Below are 15,993 nucleotides of genomic sequence, written 5' to 3'. Positions count from 1 at the left end.
CAGGTGGCAGAGCGCTTGCCTCACACGTGTGAGGCCCTGGGTTCGATCCTCAACACCACATAAAAATTAATTAATTAATTAATTAAAATAAAGGTTTAAAAATAAATAAGAATCTCAACAATAGCAGAGAAATAGGACAGAAGGGTTAGAGCAGCTTGAGAAGGTGACAGCTTCCAAGACAAAGATGATCCAATACAAGGAGAACTGGTCAAGCCCCAGGGGAAGCCAGGTGGGTGTGGGGGTAGAGGTTCCCAGCACAGGACTCTTGCCTGACGGAAGGAAGAGTGAATCTGCCACCAAAGGCCACAGTGTATCCCAGAAAACCACCTCCAAATCCTCCATGCTAGGACATGGCTTAGTTTGGCTTTTTAAATTTCAACGATGGTGGGAAAATGCTTTAAGCATCCAGGTAGGAAAGGAAATCAGCTACATTCGGAAAGAAATCAGGTGGACCCCAGGCTCCTCAAAGCGACAGGAGGCTAGAGACAGCAGATAAAACATTCACGACTTTATGAAGGAAACAAAGTGTGATGCAGAATTGTACCCAGCCGAGTTGTTGTTCAAGGATAAAAGCGAAAGGCACACAGCCTCAGATATGGAAAAAACAAAGGGAGAAAAGCCCCCTGAGCCTCTCCCTAGGAAATGGCTCAACTATGAGAGGCAGCAACCCAAACAATCAGTCAAGATGAAGATCTGGGAGGGCCACACGTGTGGTGAGCCCAGAACTAGAGGGGCGCAGAAACTCAGGCCAGCAGGAAACAGAGGCCCGGGGCAGGACTGTGGAATGTGGCTGTCATAAACTCTGGGCATCCTGGGGCAGGGCGGAGCCGGGGAAGACTGGGGGCCAGTCGCTGAGCTCCCTGGCGACAGCCAGCCCGGATGCCTGTGCCAGCCCTGGGGACAGGCTTCAGAGGCAGACTCCCTCTGGCTCACCCTTTGAGGAACTACTCTGTCTCTGTCTCGTGGGAAAGAACTCATCCAAAGTCCAGACATGTCCTGGGCTCCACTCGAGGACAGCCTGGCAGGGTTAAGAGCAGGACCCTGAGCTCCAGTTGGCTCCCAGGGGCTCTAGACTCACTGGCAAGTCATCTCACCGCCTTCTGCCTCTGCTTCCTCACCGTAAGGTGGAGATGACAGCGGAGCCTGACCCACAGACAGTAGCAGGGCTGAATACTCAGGCTCCGAGGCCGCCTGGCCTGGGCAGCCTGGGAGAGGCTGGTCACTAGCGCAATGGTATGCCTGCTTTTCTTCTGAGGAGCCAAGGACATTTAAAATAAATATGCTTTGTTTTTCAAAAAGCGCATGATCCTCTTATACGACCATTTCCATCTGTGTGTCTGCTCACCCAGTGCCCACGGATGCAGTGCCCTTCTCTACATGAACAGGAAGTTCTAGAACAACGTTCACTGAAGGCTGCCTTCAGTGTTTCAGAATTGCACACATTTCTTGCAATGGGCATGCGTTCTATAACGGTCATGTTTTTATGAAAACAATAAAGCTGTTAACAAGAGCAACCTGGGAAAACATGTCTTACCAAATTACCAACGGACACTCAGGTGTTCGCTTCTCTAAAACCCTTAGCAACACTGGCTTTGTTAGTTTTTTCTTCATTGAAATTTTTCTACTGAAAATTTCGTATTGACAATTTGGGAGTTTATGTATGTTAGGAACAGTGATATTATATTTGTCACTTATGTTACATGGATTTTGCCACATTTACCTTATGTCTACACAAAGTTTTGCTGTATAAAAGTTTTCGTTTTCATATAGTCAAACTTTGCCTTTTTCTTTATGGCTTTTGGGCATTACTTCATGCTTAAAAGATGTTTTAAATTTCAAATTAAAAATGTTTTCACCCAGGCTTGGACTATAGTGCAACGTTACAGCATTTCCCTAATGTGGTATGCTCTCCAGCATACTAAAAATTTAAAAAACTAAATTTTATTTTACCAACATTTATCATTTTATATTTAAATGGTTCATGCTTATAAAATTAATTGTTGGGAAAGAGTAAGTATCTCAATTACAGTTTTTAATGATCCAACCCCTGCCCCCACCTTCTTGTTGAAATGACACATATCATCTGAGAAGTTTCTGTACATAGATGGGCCTAGTATCCAGCTCATCTTTTAAATCCATCTGAATGTTCATTGCTGCACCCACGCCATACTGTCTTAATTATTAAGCCTTTATAAAACATTCTGTATGTGGTAAGACAAGTTCTCTATTGTAATTATTCAAAAGAAATAAGTATCCAGGCGTTAATAGCAAACCTCCCAATCCCAATCAGGAAGAATCTCTGCATTTATTCAAATTTTCTTCTGCTACTCAATCAACCTGTGTCTGCTCCTCATGTGAGTGTGACATAGTTCTTACTAGAATTGGTGAGAGTGACACAGAGAATGTACTTAAAAATCGACTTCTTATCACCACCACTGTGGTCAGTGCCCTGGAGTCACCAGGGGACGGCGGAGGTCTCCGGTTGCAGGAGACAGAGGTAGGACCAGAACCAACCTTGGAAATAATGTCTAGCACTAGCAGTTTTCTGGGCCATCCTCCTGCTCTGGTTTCCTTCAAGCACCTCTGTGCCCTTAGGAGAACACTCACCTCTCTGCCAAACGTCCTTTCAATGTCATCCAAGGAGCAGCTATCCCAGATGCTGTCAGAAGCCACGAAGCTGGGCAAGAGCTCCCTCCTGGAGAGCTTAGCTTGTTGATTCTCCCGTGTGATCTCTGGAAGAAAAGACTAAATGAAAGGCTTCAGTTTACTCACATGGCCAAAAGTACATTTAAACATTATTTCCTTTTAATCATCGCTTGTTTGATAAAAGTAAGACTTGAATAAACAAAGGAAATGATGAGCCCCATCTAATAAACTGTACTGAAATAGCTGGATGAACAGTTTAGAAAAAAAAAGTCAGTCTTCCACAGGCTACTCTGGAACCAGTTCTAGACAGAGTGAAATGTACACTAAGCAGAGTAATAAAACCATAAATGTAGTAGAAGAAAATTATGATGACAATTACATAATATATAACCTTTGTGTGAAGACTTTCCAAAGAAATCATTAAACCAGAAATCATTTAAATAATGGCTAGGTCTGACAATATAAATATTTAATTTTTGTTTGGTTAAAAATTCACACAAATAACAGTGAAAAAAATTGAGTGGGGAAAAGCTATTGTTAATATACATGAGAAATATAGGTCAATTTTCATAATATATGAGTTTCTTTTATGAATCAATAAGATGAATATAAATATTCAATAGATTATCTGTCTCTAACTCACTTCAAAAGAACTAAAAAAAAAAATCCAGTAACTGTATGAGAAGTGCCCAAACTTTGAAAATTTTTAAAATCTAATTAAACCAGTTGGTATTTTTTCCTGCTTTTCAAAAAGGCAAGGATGAAGGACTGATAAGGACCAGTTCTGCTGAGTGCGCCTGACCATCCTCAAACCCTTCCCCACACCCTCGACAAGTGGGGTAATGGCACAGGTGACCAACCTTACATGGGCCAGGTCACCCTGCACTACTTATAAGGGGAAAAAACGGAAACAGTCCAGATGCCCAGAAAAGGGGACAAGTTGTGTGAAGTCGTGGCTCACGGAGCCTGGAGCCTGTGAAAGGGCACAAGGACGCCGACCCCCAGGACGCAGGGCTAATTCATGACCGCAGAGCTTCTCTGTGCTGCCTACTGTGTCACGATGGGAAAAAAAGACAATTGATTTAATTTTCCATCCACACATCTATGGAGGTATCAGGAAACAAAAACCCAGGGCACGCATGCCGGAAGGAGTACAGAGGTGGGGCTCAGGAGGTAGGATTTCAGGGGATTGTTATTTTGTGGTTTTGTATTTTCTGACTCTTGTCAAACAAGCGTGTGTTACTTTTATGATTAAAAAAAAAGAATAAAATAAATCTAAAATATAGCCATTTTCTTCCTCAGAGTTGACTGCAAAGAATCACAAATGGTTTCCCAGATTTATTTCCTAAAATGTCTGCATTCAGCCCACTCCATCCAGCTGCCGCTAGGGTCTGCCAGTCACTGGGACTCTGTCTCCAGCTCCAAAAAAAACCAAAAACAAAGAAAGCAAGCCTCCCGCAGCGGGGCCCTCTGGGTGACCTCATGAGCTCAGGGCTGCTCTTCGCAGCCTGCTGTGGACTAGAGGCAGCGGGCAGAGTCCTCAGAATGGGGGTCCCAGCCCCCAAGCTGCAGCACCCCTGGCCCAGCTCACCCGGCTGCCTGGCTGCCTGGCCCTTCATCCTGTTCTCACTCCACTTGTGATTCACAGGGACGGGGACACACACACACACACACACACACACACACACGGATGGGCAGCCTGTCATCTGGGAACTCCCACTGGCTGGCAGGACCCAGGGCATCTTTGGTTATGCCAGGTCCCGTTCCCCAGTGCAGCCTCGTCCTTCCTGCCACCCTCTGGTTTTCCGACACTCTTTCTGAAGGATTTTTTTTCCTGTGCTGGGGATGGAAGCCAGGACCTTCCATGCGCCAGGCCAGAGCCCTACCACCTTGCAGAAGGATCCCTGTCGGTTTGAACAGTATAAAGAAGTCTTTAGTGGCTGAGCTCTGTTCTAGGTGTGGTGAAGGAAAGCCGCCCAAGTTACCTCCTCATGTGCCCAGACAGATATAGAGGTGGCCTGGAAAGAACCAAGAACCCACAAGACAGAAATAAGCAGAGATAGTAGAAAACACCGTTCCACGTTCAGAAAAGTCAAAGGTAAGGCGTGGCTGCCACCAGAGACCACCCCACAGAGCTGAGGACAGCACCGAATCCCTGCACAGCGCCTGGCAGATGGACCTTACATGACATTTCCTCCCCAAATGAATATACAGTAGCAGATTTCATCCTGTGGCTTACAGTTCACGGCAAGACATCGTATTAGAGCCAGGAATCACACACTGAAAACTTTAATATGTTGATTTCTATTTGTCAATTGTATCACAATAAAGTTGCAAATAAATCATTGTAGAAATGCAGAGTAAACTAAAAGGAATGAAGAGAATAAAACAGAAATAGAAGGTGAAATAAAGACTGTCAAGTAAAGAAAAAGAAAGGAGGAAGGAGGGAGGAGGTGGAAGGAGGAAGGAGGTGAAAGGGTAAAGTTTCTGAACTGCACACAGAACCTGAAATTCCTGAGGCAGTTAAGACAATGCCCTACTGGCCATTTAGTTGATTAATATCCTAGGACCCTGTGCAGCTTGTCACGTAGGCATTCAAGGCCCAAACCAATCAGTTTGAATGTGTACCCCGCTTAGGAGTGACCAATCACCCCCGCCCGACCTGTTCCCGCCAATGAATGTGCTAATCATGTATGAGAGTTGTTGTTCAATTTTCCCGTGCCTCATGCTGATTTATTCTGATGTATGCAAAGCCCCCGCCCTCCCCAAAAAGTGTACTTAAGCACTGCTTAACCTCTGCTCTGGGCTCTGGGCTGCTCTCCCTTCTTGAGTGAGCACGGAGCCCCAGCGCGTTGGAATGGATCCCCAATAAATCCCCTTCTGCAATTGCATGAGTCAGTCTCTTGGTGGTCTCTTCCTCCGACGTTTCGCCGGACCCTTACAGAGGGAGGAGGGAGGAGGAGGAAGAGAGAGGAAGGAGCAGGAAGACAGAGTCGAGACCCATGTACTAGGAATTATGCAGAAGACGGTCAGACAACCCGTGAAACAAATACTAAAATTTACAGTTAAAACATCTTTCCTGAAATGCGAGAGACCCAAGTCCACACATTTAAACTGTACACAACGCACTCAGGAGATCAATCAGTCTGCTGGTATCATGGAATATTCTAGAAAAATTTTTAGGGTTTAAAAATCTCTTAACATCCAGGCAAAAAAAAATCAAGTTACAAATAGGGAAATAAAATCAGACTGTCACCAAGCTTTTCTTCAGCCAAACGTTATGCCGCCAGGCAATGGGAGAAAAAAGACATTTAAGACGCTTAGGAAAAACTGGAGTCAAGGATTCTACATCCAGAAAAGCTGATTTTTCAAGTGTTAAGGCCACAAACTTAGGAACAAGTAAGAAGTCAGAGAATATTGTTTCCATGAGCATTTCCCAAGGAACCTACCAGAAAACAAGGCATACACAAACCGGGAAGGGAAACGACAAGCCCAGGAAGGCAGAGCGCTGAACTAATGCGCTGGGTGAAGGCCCCTCCCCTGGACAGCGCAATCCTGTGAAAACGGTCAGCAGGACAGCAAGACCTGCTCCTGAGCCACTCGAGCGGAAAGAACTGGAAGGTGAGTTAACGGGAAGGGCTCCAGGGCGGCCCCAGGGGCCTGTCTGTTCCTCGGCTCTGCCCAGCGCGAGCTCCTAAGAGGGGAATTCCAACAGCCCACCCATGTGCAGGTAAAATGCTTCCCCACCCCACAGCGCAGAGGCCATGCAGACCCCAGGAGGGGCACAGCCTGGGGCTGAGGACTCTGAAGAGACAGGACCCTGGCCGACGCTGAGCCGCTGGTCACAATGCTCCCTTCCGGCTTCTTGCCAGGAGCAGGCCTGGTCCAGACAGAGCCTCAGTCCGGAGCTGAAGTGTGATGCCCACACCCCAGACTCCTGCTTCTTCAAGTTAGAACATCCACAAAAATGGCCTGCCTCTGAAGGATCTGGATTTTACTTATAAATGTTGTAGAAGTAGCCAGTGGGAAAACCAGTGTGAAAAAGATATTTTCAGATGATCCCTGCCTAGGCTGCAGAAGACAGACTAATGAGAACAGATGCATGCCAGGACTATGCCAGGTACAGGGTGCCACAGCCGCACACTGTGAGTGGCTGCGCAGGACACAGCACAGCACAGCACAGCAGCACAGCCAGGGGCAGGAGGGCCGCACTGGGAGGTACTGGGAAAGTCCTGTGCCTCACAGAAGCCTCCATTATCTGAGGGCGGACTCGGGTTGACAGAAGGTGCATATCGTGAACCCTAAAGGACGCTTGCTAATGAATGAAAGATGTCAATAGAAGAAGTAATGCAGAATAGAAAATGCTGGGTTCACCCAAACTTTTTGAAATTAACCCAAACTCTTTAGGAAAAAAGGCAGGGGCTGGATTAGAGAGAGAAGTGGCATAACACACAGAAGGAGAGAGCCCACCTTGGAAGAAATGTAAGTAAAGATAAAAATACAAGCCGGGCACGGTGGCGCACGACTGTCATCCCAGCGGCTCAGGAGGCTGAGGCAGGAGGATCCTGAGTTCAAAGCCAGCCTCAGCAACTCAGCGAGGCGCTACTCAAAATAAAAAATACAAAGGGCCGGGGATGTGGCTCAGTGGTAGAGCACCCTTGGGTTAAATCTCTAGCACTCTCCCCCACCCCACCCCACCCCAAAAGAAAGATACAGAACTTCTTACTGAGATCCGAATTCAGTGAGATAGAGCTCAATGGTGAGACAGAAACACAACACGAGGAGAGGGGCCCGACAGTGGGCCTGAGGAAGCACCCAGAGCCACCAGTGCACTAGGAACAACAGGAACAGAATAGACACGGGCGGAGCCACAGTAGAGATGAAGACTGAAGTGATCCAGTGGCTACAGAGGAGGAGGAGTGGAGAGACGTGGGCAGCAGGACAGCCTGTGCCCAGAAGGTCACAGTCCAAAAAATAAAGACTCATCCAAAGACATATTGCTTAAAAAAACAAAAAAACTCAAAATGAAGGAAAGACTCATCCAAAGACATATTGCTTAAAAAAAATCAAAATGGAGAGAGAGTTAACTTTACAAACTAAAAGCGCCCTGTGTTCTAGAAGGCCACACAGAGGGCAGGCGCTGAGACCTCCCTGGCCATGCTGCTGAGGTTCAGGGTTGAAAAGCTGTTTGGGCAGCTGGCAGAGAAAGCCCGTCACCAGCCAGGGGGACACACAGGCCTCTCTTCAGCCACTCAGCCCCAGCAGGCCACAGACCAAAGTCCCTGACATTCTGAAAGGGAAAAGTGTAACCTGGGGGTATTGGGTGTGTGTGTGTGTGTGTGTGTGTGTGTGCACCCACACACACACTCACCCACACACACGCATGCTGAGGCACTGGGGTGGAATCAGGCCTCACAGGTGTTAGGCAAGTGCTCAACCCCTGAGCCACACCCCAGCCCTTTCTATTTTAACTTGAGGCAGGGTCTCACTAAGTGAGACAAAGAGGCTAGCCTTGGCTTGGGATCCTCCTGCCTCGGCCTCCCGAGGAGCTGGGATTTCAGCATGTGCCACATGGGAATACTGTGTTTGTCGTTTTCTTGAGTTTTGTTGCGATTTCTAACTCTCCTGATCCACTAAGGTGAGAGAGAAATTCTTATATGAAATAGCATCTACCTGACCCCATTTTTACAAATGGAGCACTTTTTCCTGTCTCCTATCTACTGCACTCTTAGGAGGGCTAGGAAGAGAGCCGGTGGGGCATTCTGGGCAGCAGATGGATTTGGTGGCTAATTTCAATCTTTCACTCATCTGCATTAATTCCGGCCTCACAGGGCCATGGGGCTATGAAGAGACGATAGGAGACCATGCTTGGTGAACGCCTGGCACCGTGGCTGCACACGGTCGAGCCCTGTAGGCGTGTGGTTAGCATGCCTGGTGAGCTGGGTTAGCACACCAGGCTGACACAACCCACCGGTGAGATAGATCTGAGGGTCACAGGAGGAGCTCAGGGAATATCTGCTGAAAGGAATTCAGTTGAAGCCAGACAGAGTGACCAATAAGCCTGTCACAGGTGATAAGCCCCTGAGGCAAGAAATCAGTGAAAAGAAACCAGATTAAGTCCAGGAAAATGACCAGCGTCCAGGAAGGGACAATATCTGATTCATAGCCTCCCAGAGCCACCTGACGGTTAGGGCACTTCAGCAGTGGGCTGGGATACAGGCTCTCAGAGGGCAGACGAGGTCACACATTTACCTGGCTTTACTGTAAATTACTCTGCCCTTTTGTATTGAGATTTTTCAAATTAAAGGAATATGTGTTCATAATAGAAAAAAAAACTTTTGAAAATACAAAAGCCGCAGAAAGAAGAGCTAATACCGCTCAGAGGCAAACCACTTAAAGACCATCTGTGAGCTGGAGACGTTCCCAACCCTGTGCGGATGCACGCACAAGCCCACGTCATCCCAACTCCTAGCTGCACCTTCCTCTATAGTGAGGCACTCACGCTATTCCCATAAACATGGCTCCGCGGCTATTATAGATTATGCATTTTCCATATTTGAAAATATTTCCTCAGGAGAGATCCACCAGAAAGTATTTAGTTATAACTATCATGCTAAAGCACACTGAAACCTCTTGCTATGTACTGAAAAATCCTTACCTTGATTCCCCATAAAATATCTAAGTTTCAGGTCATTATTTATGCCAAGGTTCTTCAAAAAAACATTGTAATCCACTGCAGTATCTTTATCAATGTTGTAGTGTTTTGAAAACCTGAAATAAAAATGTTCTTTAGAAATCAGACATTCTGATACAACACATCTGAAATGAAGAAAGTGGTTCCTAAGGGTTCCTCTACAGGGGTGGGCAGTGATTTTAATGTCTGTTTCTCGCTACAGCTGGAATTTGGAAGTCAACCCTGGAAGCGTTACTGTCAGATTCCAAACATGCAGCTCCTCTGAAGACCACACCCGCAGCCTGGGCCTGGACACACAGTTTCCTGTGGGACAGCATCTAGGACTGGCAGGAGGGTGTGGGGCCATGCCCCACCCGTGGACTGCAGGCCCAGGGACCTGGGCAGTGAGCCGGCTGGCACGACATTCCGTGACCAGGGAACCCAGAGCAGGAAGGGGTGCCAAGGAGCGGATCACCTCAACAGAGAGAAACTGAGGGCCAAGGTGGCACGTGGTCTCAAAACAGGGAGCAGTGCTGGCGGGGGGGCAAGCTTTTTTTGAAATTTCTACAGTGTTTCCACGTGGCAAGAGAATTTTAAAACACGTAAACCACGGTCCACCCCTGAAATGCAGAGAGAAATGGGATGTGTGGATTTTTCAAAATGGATTTTCTATTATTCAAATCTGATGAATGTTTTTCTAGATAATTTCTGGGTTATTACATTTCTAAAAAATTGACAGTTTTAAAATGTTTGATTATATTATCTCCATGTGTTAGTTTCTATAATTATCTAATTTCATGCTGCTTTCTAAAAATTTAGTAATCATTACTTAAAATATGTGTTACTTTTCTGTTTTCCAGATTGAACAGAGCGCGGTGTTCCCTTCCGTGCCTGCTTGCCACCTTGCCGAGCCTGCCTCTTGTGCTAATCAGACACCTATCTCCAGAGATGGCGGCTGCCAGATGTCACCACAGAAACCCCCTCAACAGCCCCTTTCCTCCTCAGCCTCCATCTTGCAAAAACAGGCTGTGAGCTCAAGCACCGGAAGGAGGGTCTGTGGCCCCCTCTGAGTCCTGCCCTGGGCGAGGAGCTCCCGCCAGCCCGCCAGGCTGTGGAAGCACAGCGCTGCTGGAACAGCCTTTGCTCCAGGAGCAACCTGACCTGGGCATCCGCGTATCTGCTCAGTCACGAGGACACAGAACCCCGTGGGAACGTGTCCTGCAGGCCAGCCCTGGCCATGGAAGCCTCCGCCCTGCTCAAGAAGCGGCATCCACACAGCTTTTCACAAGATGGAACCACTCCTGAGACGCAAGCACGGGGGCCACTGGCCAGGACCTGAGCTCTGGGCTCAGCAGGCAAGCCGCCTCGTGGAGTGGCCAGATGGAGGAGGAGGAAGGCCCCGGTGAGCCACAGCCTCTCCAGCATGGGCCCCTGGGTGCAGAGCCTTAGGCTTAGCGCCAGGTCTCCAGAGCAGCTGACCTTCAGCGATTGCTCCTCTCCCTGCTCACAGACCTCTTTGCGGAGATCAAATACTCTGGCCTGGAGGGCAGTGAAGGGCAGGGTGGGGTGGGGTGGGGAAGGAAACGGAAGTCTGAGGGGTTTTGAGATAGTCCTGGGCAGGTGTGAAGCTGGGTGGTCGGTCCATCTCTGGCCTCTTGTTTTACACGGCCTGGACAGTATTCTGCAGCTAAAAGGAGCCATCCATTAAGAGCATTGGATGTTTACAATTATGACATGGTCCCCACGAAGGAAGCACCCGCTGTGTGCAGGCAGATCCCAGCACTCCACGCACCCTGCAAAGCCCCCTTGGTCCCCACCCTGGCAGACGGGCTTCTCGGCACCCAATTCGTAAAAGAAAATTGAGTTCCAGGGGCCCAGGAGTCTCCTGGGGTCCTTGAACAGAAAGCACAGGCTGACCCCCTGTGGGTCAGACGTCAGAGCCTGGCCATCCCCAGCACGCGAGCGCCCAACCTGCAGCTTCAAAAGGAAGCAGCTAGATAAAAGGATTCAAGAATGCCTTGTTTCTTGCTCCAAAATTAAAAAGACAAAGTTAATACGGAAGCAGCGTCTTGAGGAAGAAGTGCATTGTCGAGCTTCAATAAGGCGAGCATTAAAGCAATTGAAGAACGGCTCCTTTTAGTCTCCGAGCTCTTGGTCTATTGTGTGAAGTTTCTCAAGCCTTATCGTGAAAACAGCATTGTTTTTGAGGCTTTAAAAAAAATCTCAAATAAAAATTTGTAGAGTTCTTTATTATTCAATACTTAAGAGATGGGAAAACAGACAGTAACATTTTTTATAGATTTACTAGGTTGGAGACTGCGGTGCCAAACACAAGGTTTATTGTCAAATAAAACACTGCTTTGTTTTTTGATTGCCTGTTTTAGAAGAGTGCTGTTCTGTTCTATAATTGCACGCACAAAATTATTTAATTTGTTTTGTTTGGATCTTATTCTGGGCACTTTCCCAGCCGGAAAGGATGTAAAAATTAAAACATTTATTATGTCTTTTATAATATGAGGTGGGTTATAAAGAGGAAAAAAGAAGAAAAAGCCTTCACAGGAGTGGGAAAGACCCGTTTTTCTAAAGCCTCCTCGCTGTTCGCCCTGCAGTGTCTGTACCCAGGGCAATGCCCCTTCCGCTGCCTTGCCCTGGGGGCGGATTGCTCCACTTCCAGCATGGACTCTGTCTTTGCGAGGCTCCCTGAGGCTTCTCTGGAGTGACAGCGGCCAGCTTTAATGACAGCTTGTGTCACAGTCCCCGGCTGAGATAATACGCTCCCTCCTTTTGCAAACTGCCTGGAGGGCCGGTCCCCTGAGCCTGGGTAGCAGTGAGCCCACACACCTAGGCTTCGCTCCTCTAGGAGTACACTGATGATAAAGCCTAAGGCACGGCACTGTGAGGTCACCACCAACAACTGATGATAAAATAGGACGGACAAAATGGCACACTGTGATGGAAGTTACTTCAAATGTAGGAATTATTTCTGGAATTTTCCATTCAACATTTTTGGACTGTGGTAGCTAAAACCACCGGAAGGGCAGCACCCAGGAAAGGCAGGAAGAGGGTGCCTTCCCAGCGGGACTCTCACAGATAAGCCAGGCCAGGCCACCCTCCACCAGCACAGAAGCCCTCTGGCTTCCTCTAAAGGACCTAGAGTCCACTGGAGGTCCAAACGCACTCCCACGCACGCTGCACAAATCGGGAGCAGGTGGTGTGGCTTTGACACGGTGCTGTGCCCACTCCCTGCCACAACCCACCCCCAGCCACCATCCTGCAAGGACGATGACATTTCTGCCATGACATCCAGAGGGAGAGCCATCAGGAGCAGCTGCTGCTTCTCCTCCTGACTTGGGGCTTGGAGTAAAACCTAACTGTTCAGAGCAGAGTGAGGACGGAGGGCATGGCGCCCCAGAGGGCAGGGAGGCGGCTGGGGAAGGAGCAGCCTGTTCCCCTATTCCAACCTGCAGGCCCTGCCCCAGGGTGCTCAGGGAACGGAGAACCAGCAGGTATTGCTCTGGAAAATTTGCAGGGAGCTTCAGGACCCAGTAGAAACACCCAGAGAGGAGGTGGGCGGGGCCCAGCCACAGTCAGCTGTGCGGCTGCCAAAGTTCCCAGCACCTCCACCTGCCCGGCGCCCTCGCCTTTTGTATTCCTCATCCGTCATCTTCAAGCAGAAGGTCTCCAGAAGCCGCTTCAGCTCCTGTGGCTGAACCAGCCCTGTCTTGTTAACATCAATGAGCTTAAAGGCTTTGGTCATGGTTTTCATGTTCCGAAAAACCTATATAGGAAAAGTGATTGGAGAAAAGTCAAAAGAGCCAGTGTTAAAAACCAAAATGGTAATAAAAAAGTGAACGTTTTTAAATACTTCTTGTAAAATAAAATGCTTTCAAAGATCCACAGTGGTAGGCATTGGAAAATGACATGTCTATGGAAAAAAGACACTTTGCATTTATTGAATGTTTTCAAGGCAATTTTCTCAGTAAATGGTCTTAGTTTAAAAAAAAAAACTTTCTGATGTAAAGCAGTAAGTCTCATACACAATTCAGTCTCTTTTAAGGCAGTAGGAAAAATCTTTTTTGTTAATTGATGCTTCTAAACTATGTTCTGGCATAGCTGGACTTGTAAGATTTTTAATTTTTCACAGCCATATGCAAACTATTTTTACTAGGACCTAGAAAATATAACTGTATAGTTCAACCCCTCTGAAATTTTTAAAGATATTACAGAAAAGTTTTATGGAGCCCTTCCCCAAATCTGGCAAATGATATGCACTGGGCACGTGACCGTGCATCTGGCCTAAGGGGCTGCAGAAAGGAGCGGCCTCTATTCAGAGGGCAGCCTCCACCCCGGGTACACCAGAGCCAGCTCCAGCTCTCGGGCCACCCTGGCAGCCCACGTGAGGCAGGCACCACTTCCTGTTTTTCACACTTTACCTGTTTGCTTATTCATTTTTGGCAGTGCTGGGGTCCAAATCAGGGCCTTGCTCATGCTAGGCCAGCGCTCTTCCACTGAGCCACACCCCCTGCTTTCCTGCCCATTTGTAAAGAGGGAAACTGAGGTTCAGGGAGGCTCCATGAAGAACCCGCCCCATGGCTGGGCAGCATGACGCTGCTGCAAACTCAAGTTTACCTTTTACCCCACTACGCTGCCAGGGAGAGGAGACATGGAGACACAGTGTTATGCCACTGCCTGCCACAACCCACCCCAGCCACCGTCCTGGAAGGACCATGCCGTTCCTGCCATGACCTCCAGAGGGAGAGCCTGCACACGTGACCATGCCCTTGTTCTAGTCCCTAGAGACCTCGGTCCCCTTGTGCCTAGGCAGTGTGAACCGTGAACGGTCGCTTTGTACCCTCCACACACTTTAGGGGACAGTGGGAAGGAGAGCCAAGAGCAAAAGCCAGCAAGGGCTGCTGGCCTTCAGAGGAGAGCGGCTTCCAGCCGGCCGGGAGCCTTCCTGTAGGAGGGGCCAGGGGCAGTCCACACCAGCACCTGCGGACCTCCAGGCGGGGGCAGGGGTGGATGTGGGGTGCTCTGTAGGGCGGGGCACAGTGAGGAGCGAGGGGTAAGGCCGATCCCGGATTCCACATCCCATGCTGGATCCAACCTGGCCCTCAGGGAGGAGTGTGGGGAGTGGCTTCAGGGTGACAGCTTTGCTCCCTTCTCACCCACACCCCGTTTCCTCCCCAGGCCTCCTCTGAATGTCCCCTGGCTGTCTCTCTCACCAATCCTGCCAGCAAGAAAGCCCCTGCCACTTCTCCCATGGGAAAGCCCCACCTCAAGCATGAGGGACCATGAGCTGGTGGGGACAGTGGCCTCCTCGTGGAAGCCTGTGCCTGCACGCCTGACCGCGCCTCTCCTTGCTCTAGTCCTGGAGACCTCGGGTCCCCTTGTGCCTGGGTAGTGTGAGCGCTGCACCGTCACTCTGTCCCCCCACACACTCTAGGCATTCACAAGAATGGGCCCCGACAGCCGCCTCTCAGCCCTTCAGCTTCATTCTGCAAGATGGCACCTGGGCTTGGCCACCACCCCCTCCTCTCCAGCTTGCTTCAAGTGCCCAAAGCCCACCAACCGGGCCCCACCAGGCCCNCACCCCCGTCCTCACTTCCCCCAGAACCTGTATTAGCACTGTCCCTGCGTGCTTGCCCCTCCCCCACCCTCCCACTCTCAGACCCCAACCCCGAGTAAACACAGCTCCCCAGCTTTCCAAGCCCCATCCAGATGGCTGATGTGGCTGGAGGGAAAACACGTCACCGAGCACTTCCCTGACCCTAGATGCAGACCACTGGCCCTGCCTGGACAGAGTGCTGGGTGACCATCCTCCACCACCACTGTTATGGGCCAGGCTATACGGGCACAGACCAAACAGACTCCATTTTACCTGAGACTCCGTATCATGTTAGAAATGCTTCTCCCGTGGGAAAGTGCCGCCTCTGTGCCCATTAATATTTACCTAGCAGAGCACACTTGGCAACACAAACAGCAATTCCTATACAATGGAAAATTGTTCTCTTTGGTTTCCATTTTTCTGGGACAATGTACCTTGCAGAGACTGATTGTCTAGACGTTAGTAACCATTTTCATTCTCTAACGTGTACTGAACTAGGGTCATTTTGACCCCCTTCCCTTCTGCTTGCTTGCTGCTATGCCAACTGGAGAGTCCTGTGGGAAATACCCATGTACCCATTGCATTGTCTCACTAACTGACCAGCCCAGCTTCCATACCTGCTTGCTTACAGCTACGTAACCCCGATGTAGGTTACGCGTTTAAATATCCTAAAATGCTCAAGCTCAGGGCTGTTCCTTGCAGAAGCAGTTATGGGTCCTGTGGGGAGCAGTCGCTGGCTGGCTGGCTAAATAAAGACTCTTCAATTTGCACAAAACTGGGACTCAGTGTGTTTTCTGAGCGCCCGCCCCACAGCACCACAGTCCACACACCAGCTACACAACTGCTCCTGGGCAGGCCCACCCCTTCCTCACTGTGGCCTTAACCCACCACTTTCTCATCCTGCCTCTTCCTCTCCGCTGACTGGCCTGCTTCTTGCTTTATGCAGAAAACAGTGGGCAGGACACTCGTCTGTCTGCATTGTCCGTCTAACCCTTCCAACGTTGGCTCCAGAAGAGCAGAGTCTGCTCCCTGGTTGGCGCCCGAGTCGAGTCGACACTCTGGGCAC

General features: G+C 49.0%; 1 protein-coding gene across 1 annotated transcript in view; it reads right to left on the bottom strand.

Moving 5' to 3' along the window:
* Window positions 1–15,993, bottom strand: part of Efcab6 (EF-hand calcium binding domain 6) — a 190,341-nt gene that overhangs the window by 141,896 nt on the left and 32,452 nt on the right. Inside the window, 3 exon segments of the mRNA XM_048803015.1 lie at window positions 2,608–2,732; window positions 9,305–9,417; window positions 12,961–13,097. Coding sequence (XP_048658972.1) covers window positions 2,608–2,732; window positions 9,305–9,417; window positions 12,961–13,097 — 375 coding nt within the window.

The sequence above is a fragment of the Marmota marmota genome, unplaced genomic scaffold, assembly GCF_001458135.2.
Source record: "Marmota marmota marmota unplaced genomic scaffold, marMar, whole genome shotgun sequence".
Classification (NCBI taxonomy): Eukaryota; Metazoa; Chordata; class Mammalia; order Rodentia; family Sciuridae; genus Marmota; species Marmota marmota.
This window is presented reverse-complemented; position numbering and strand designations above follow the sequence as displayed.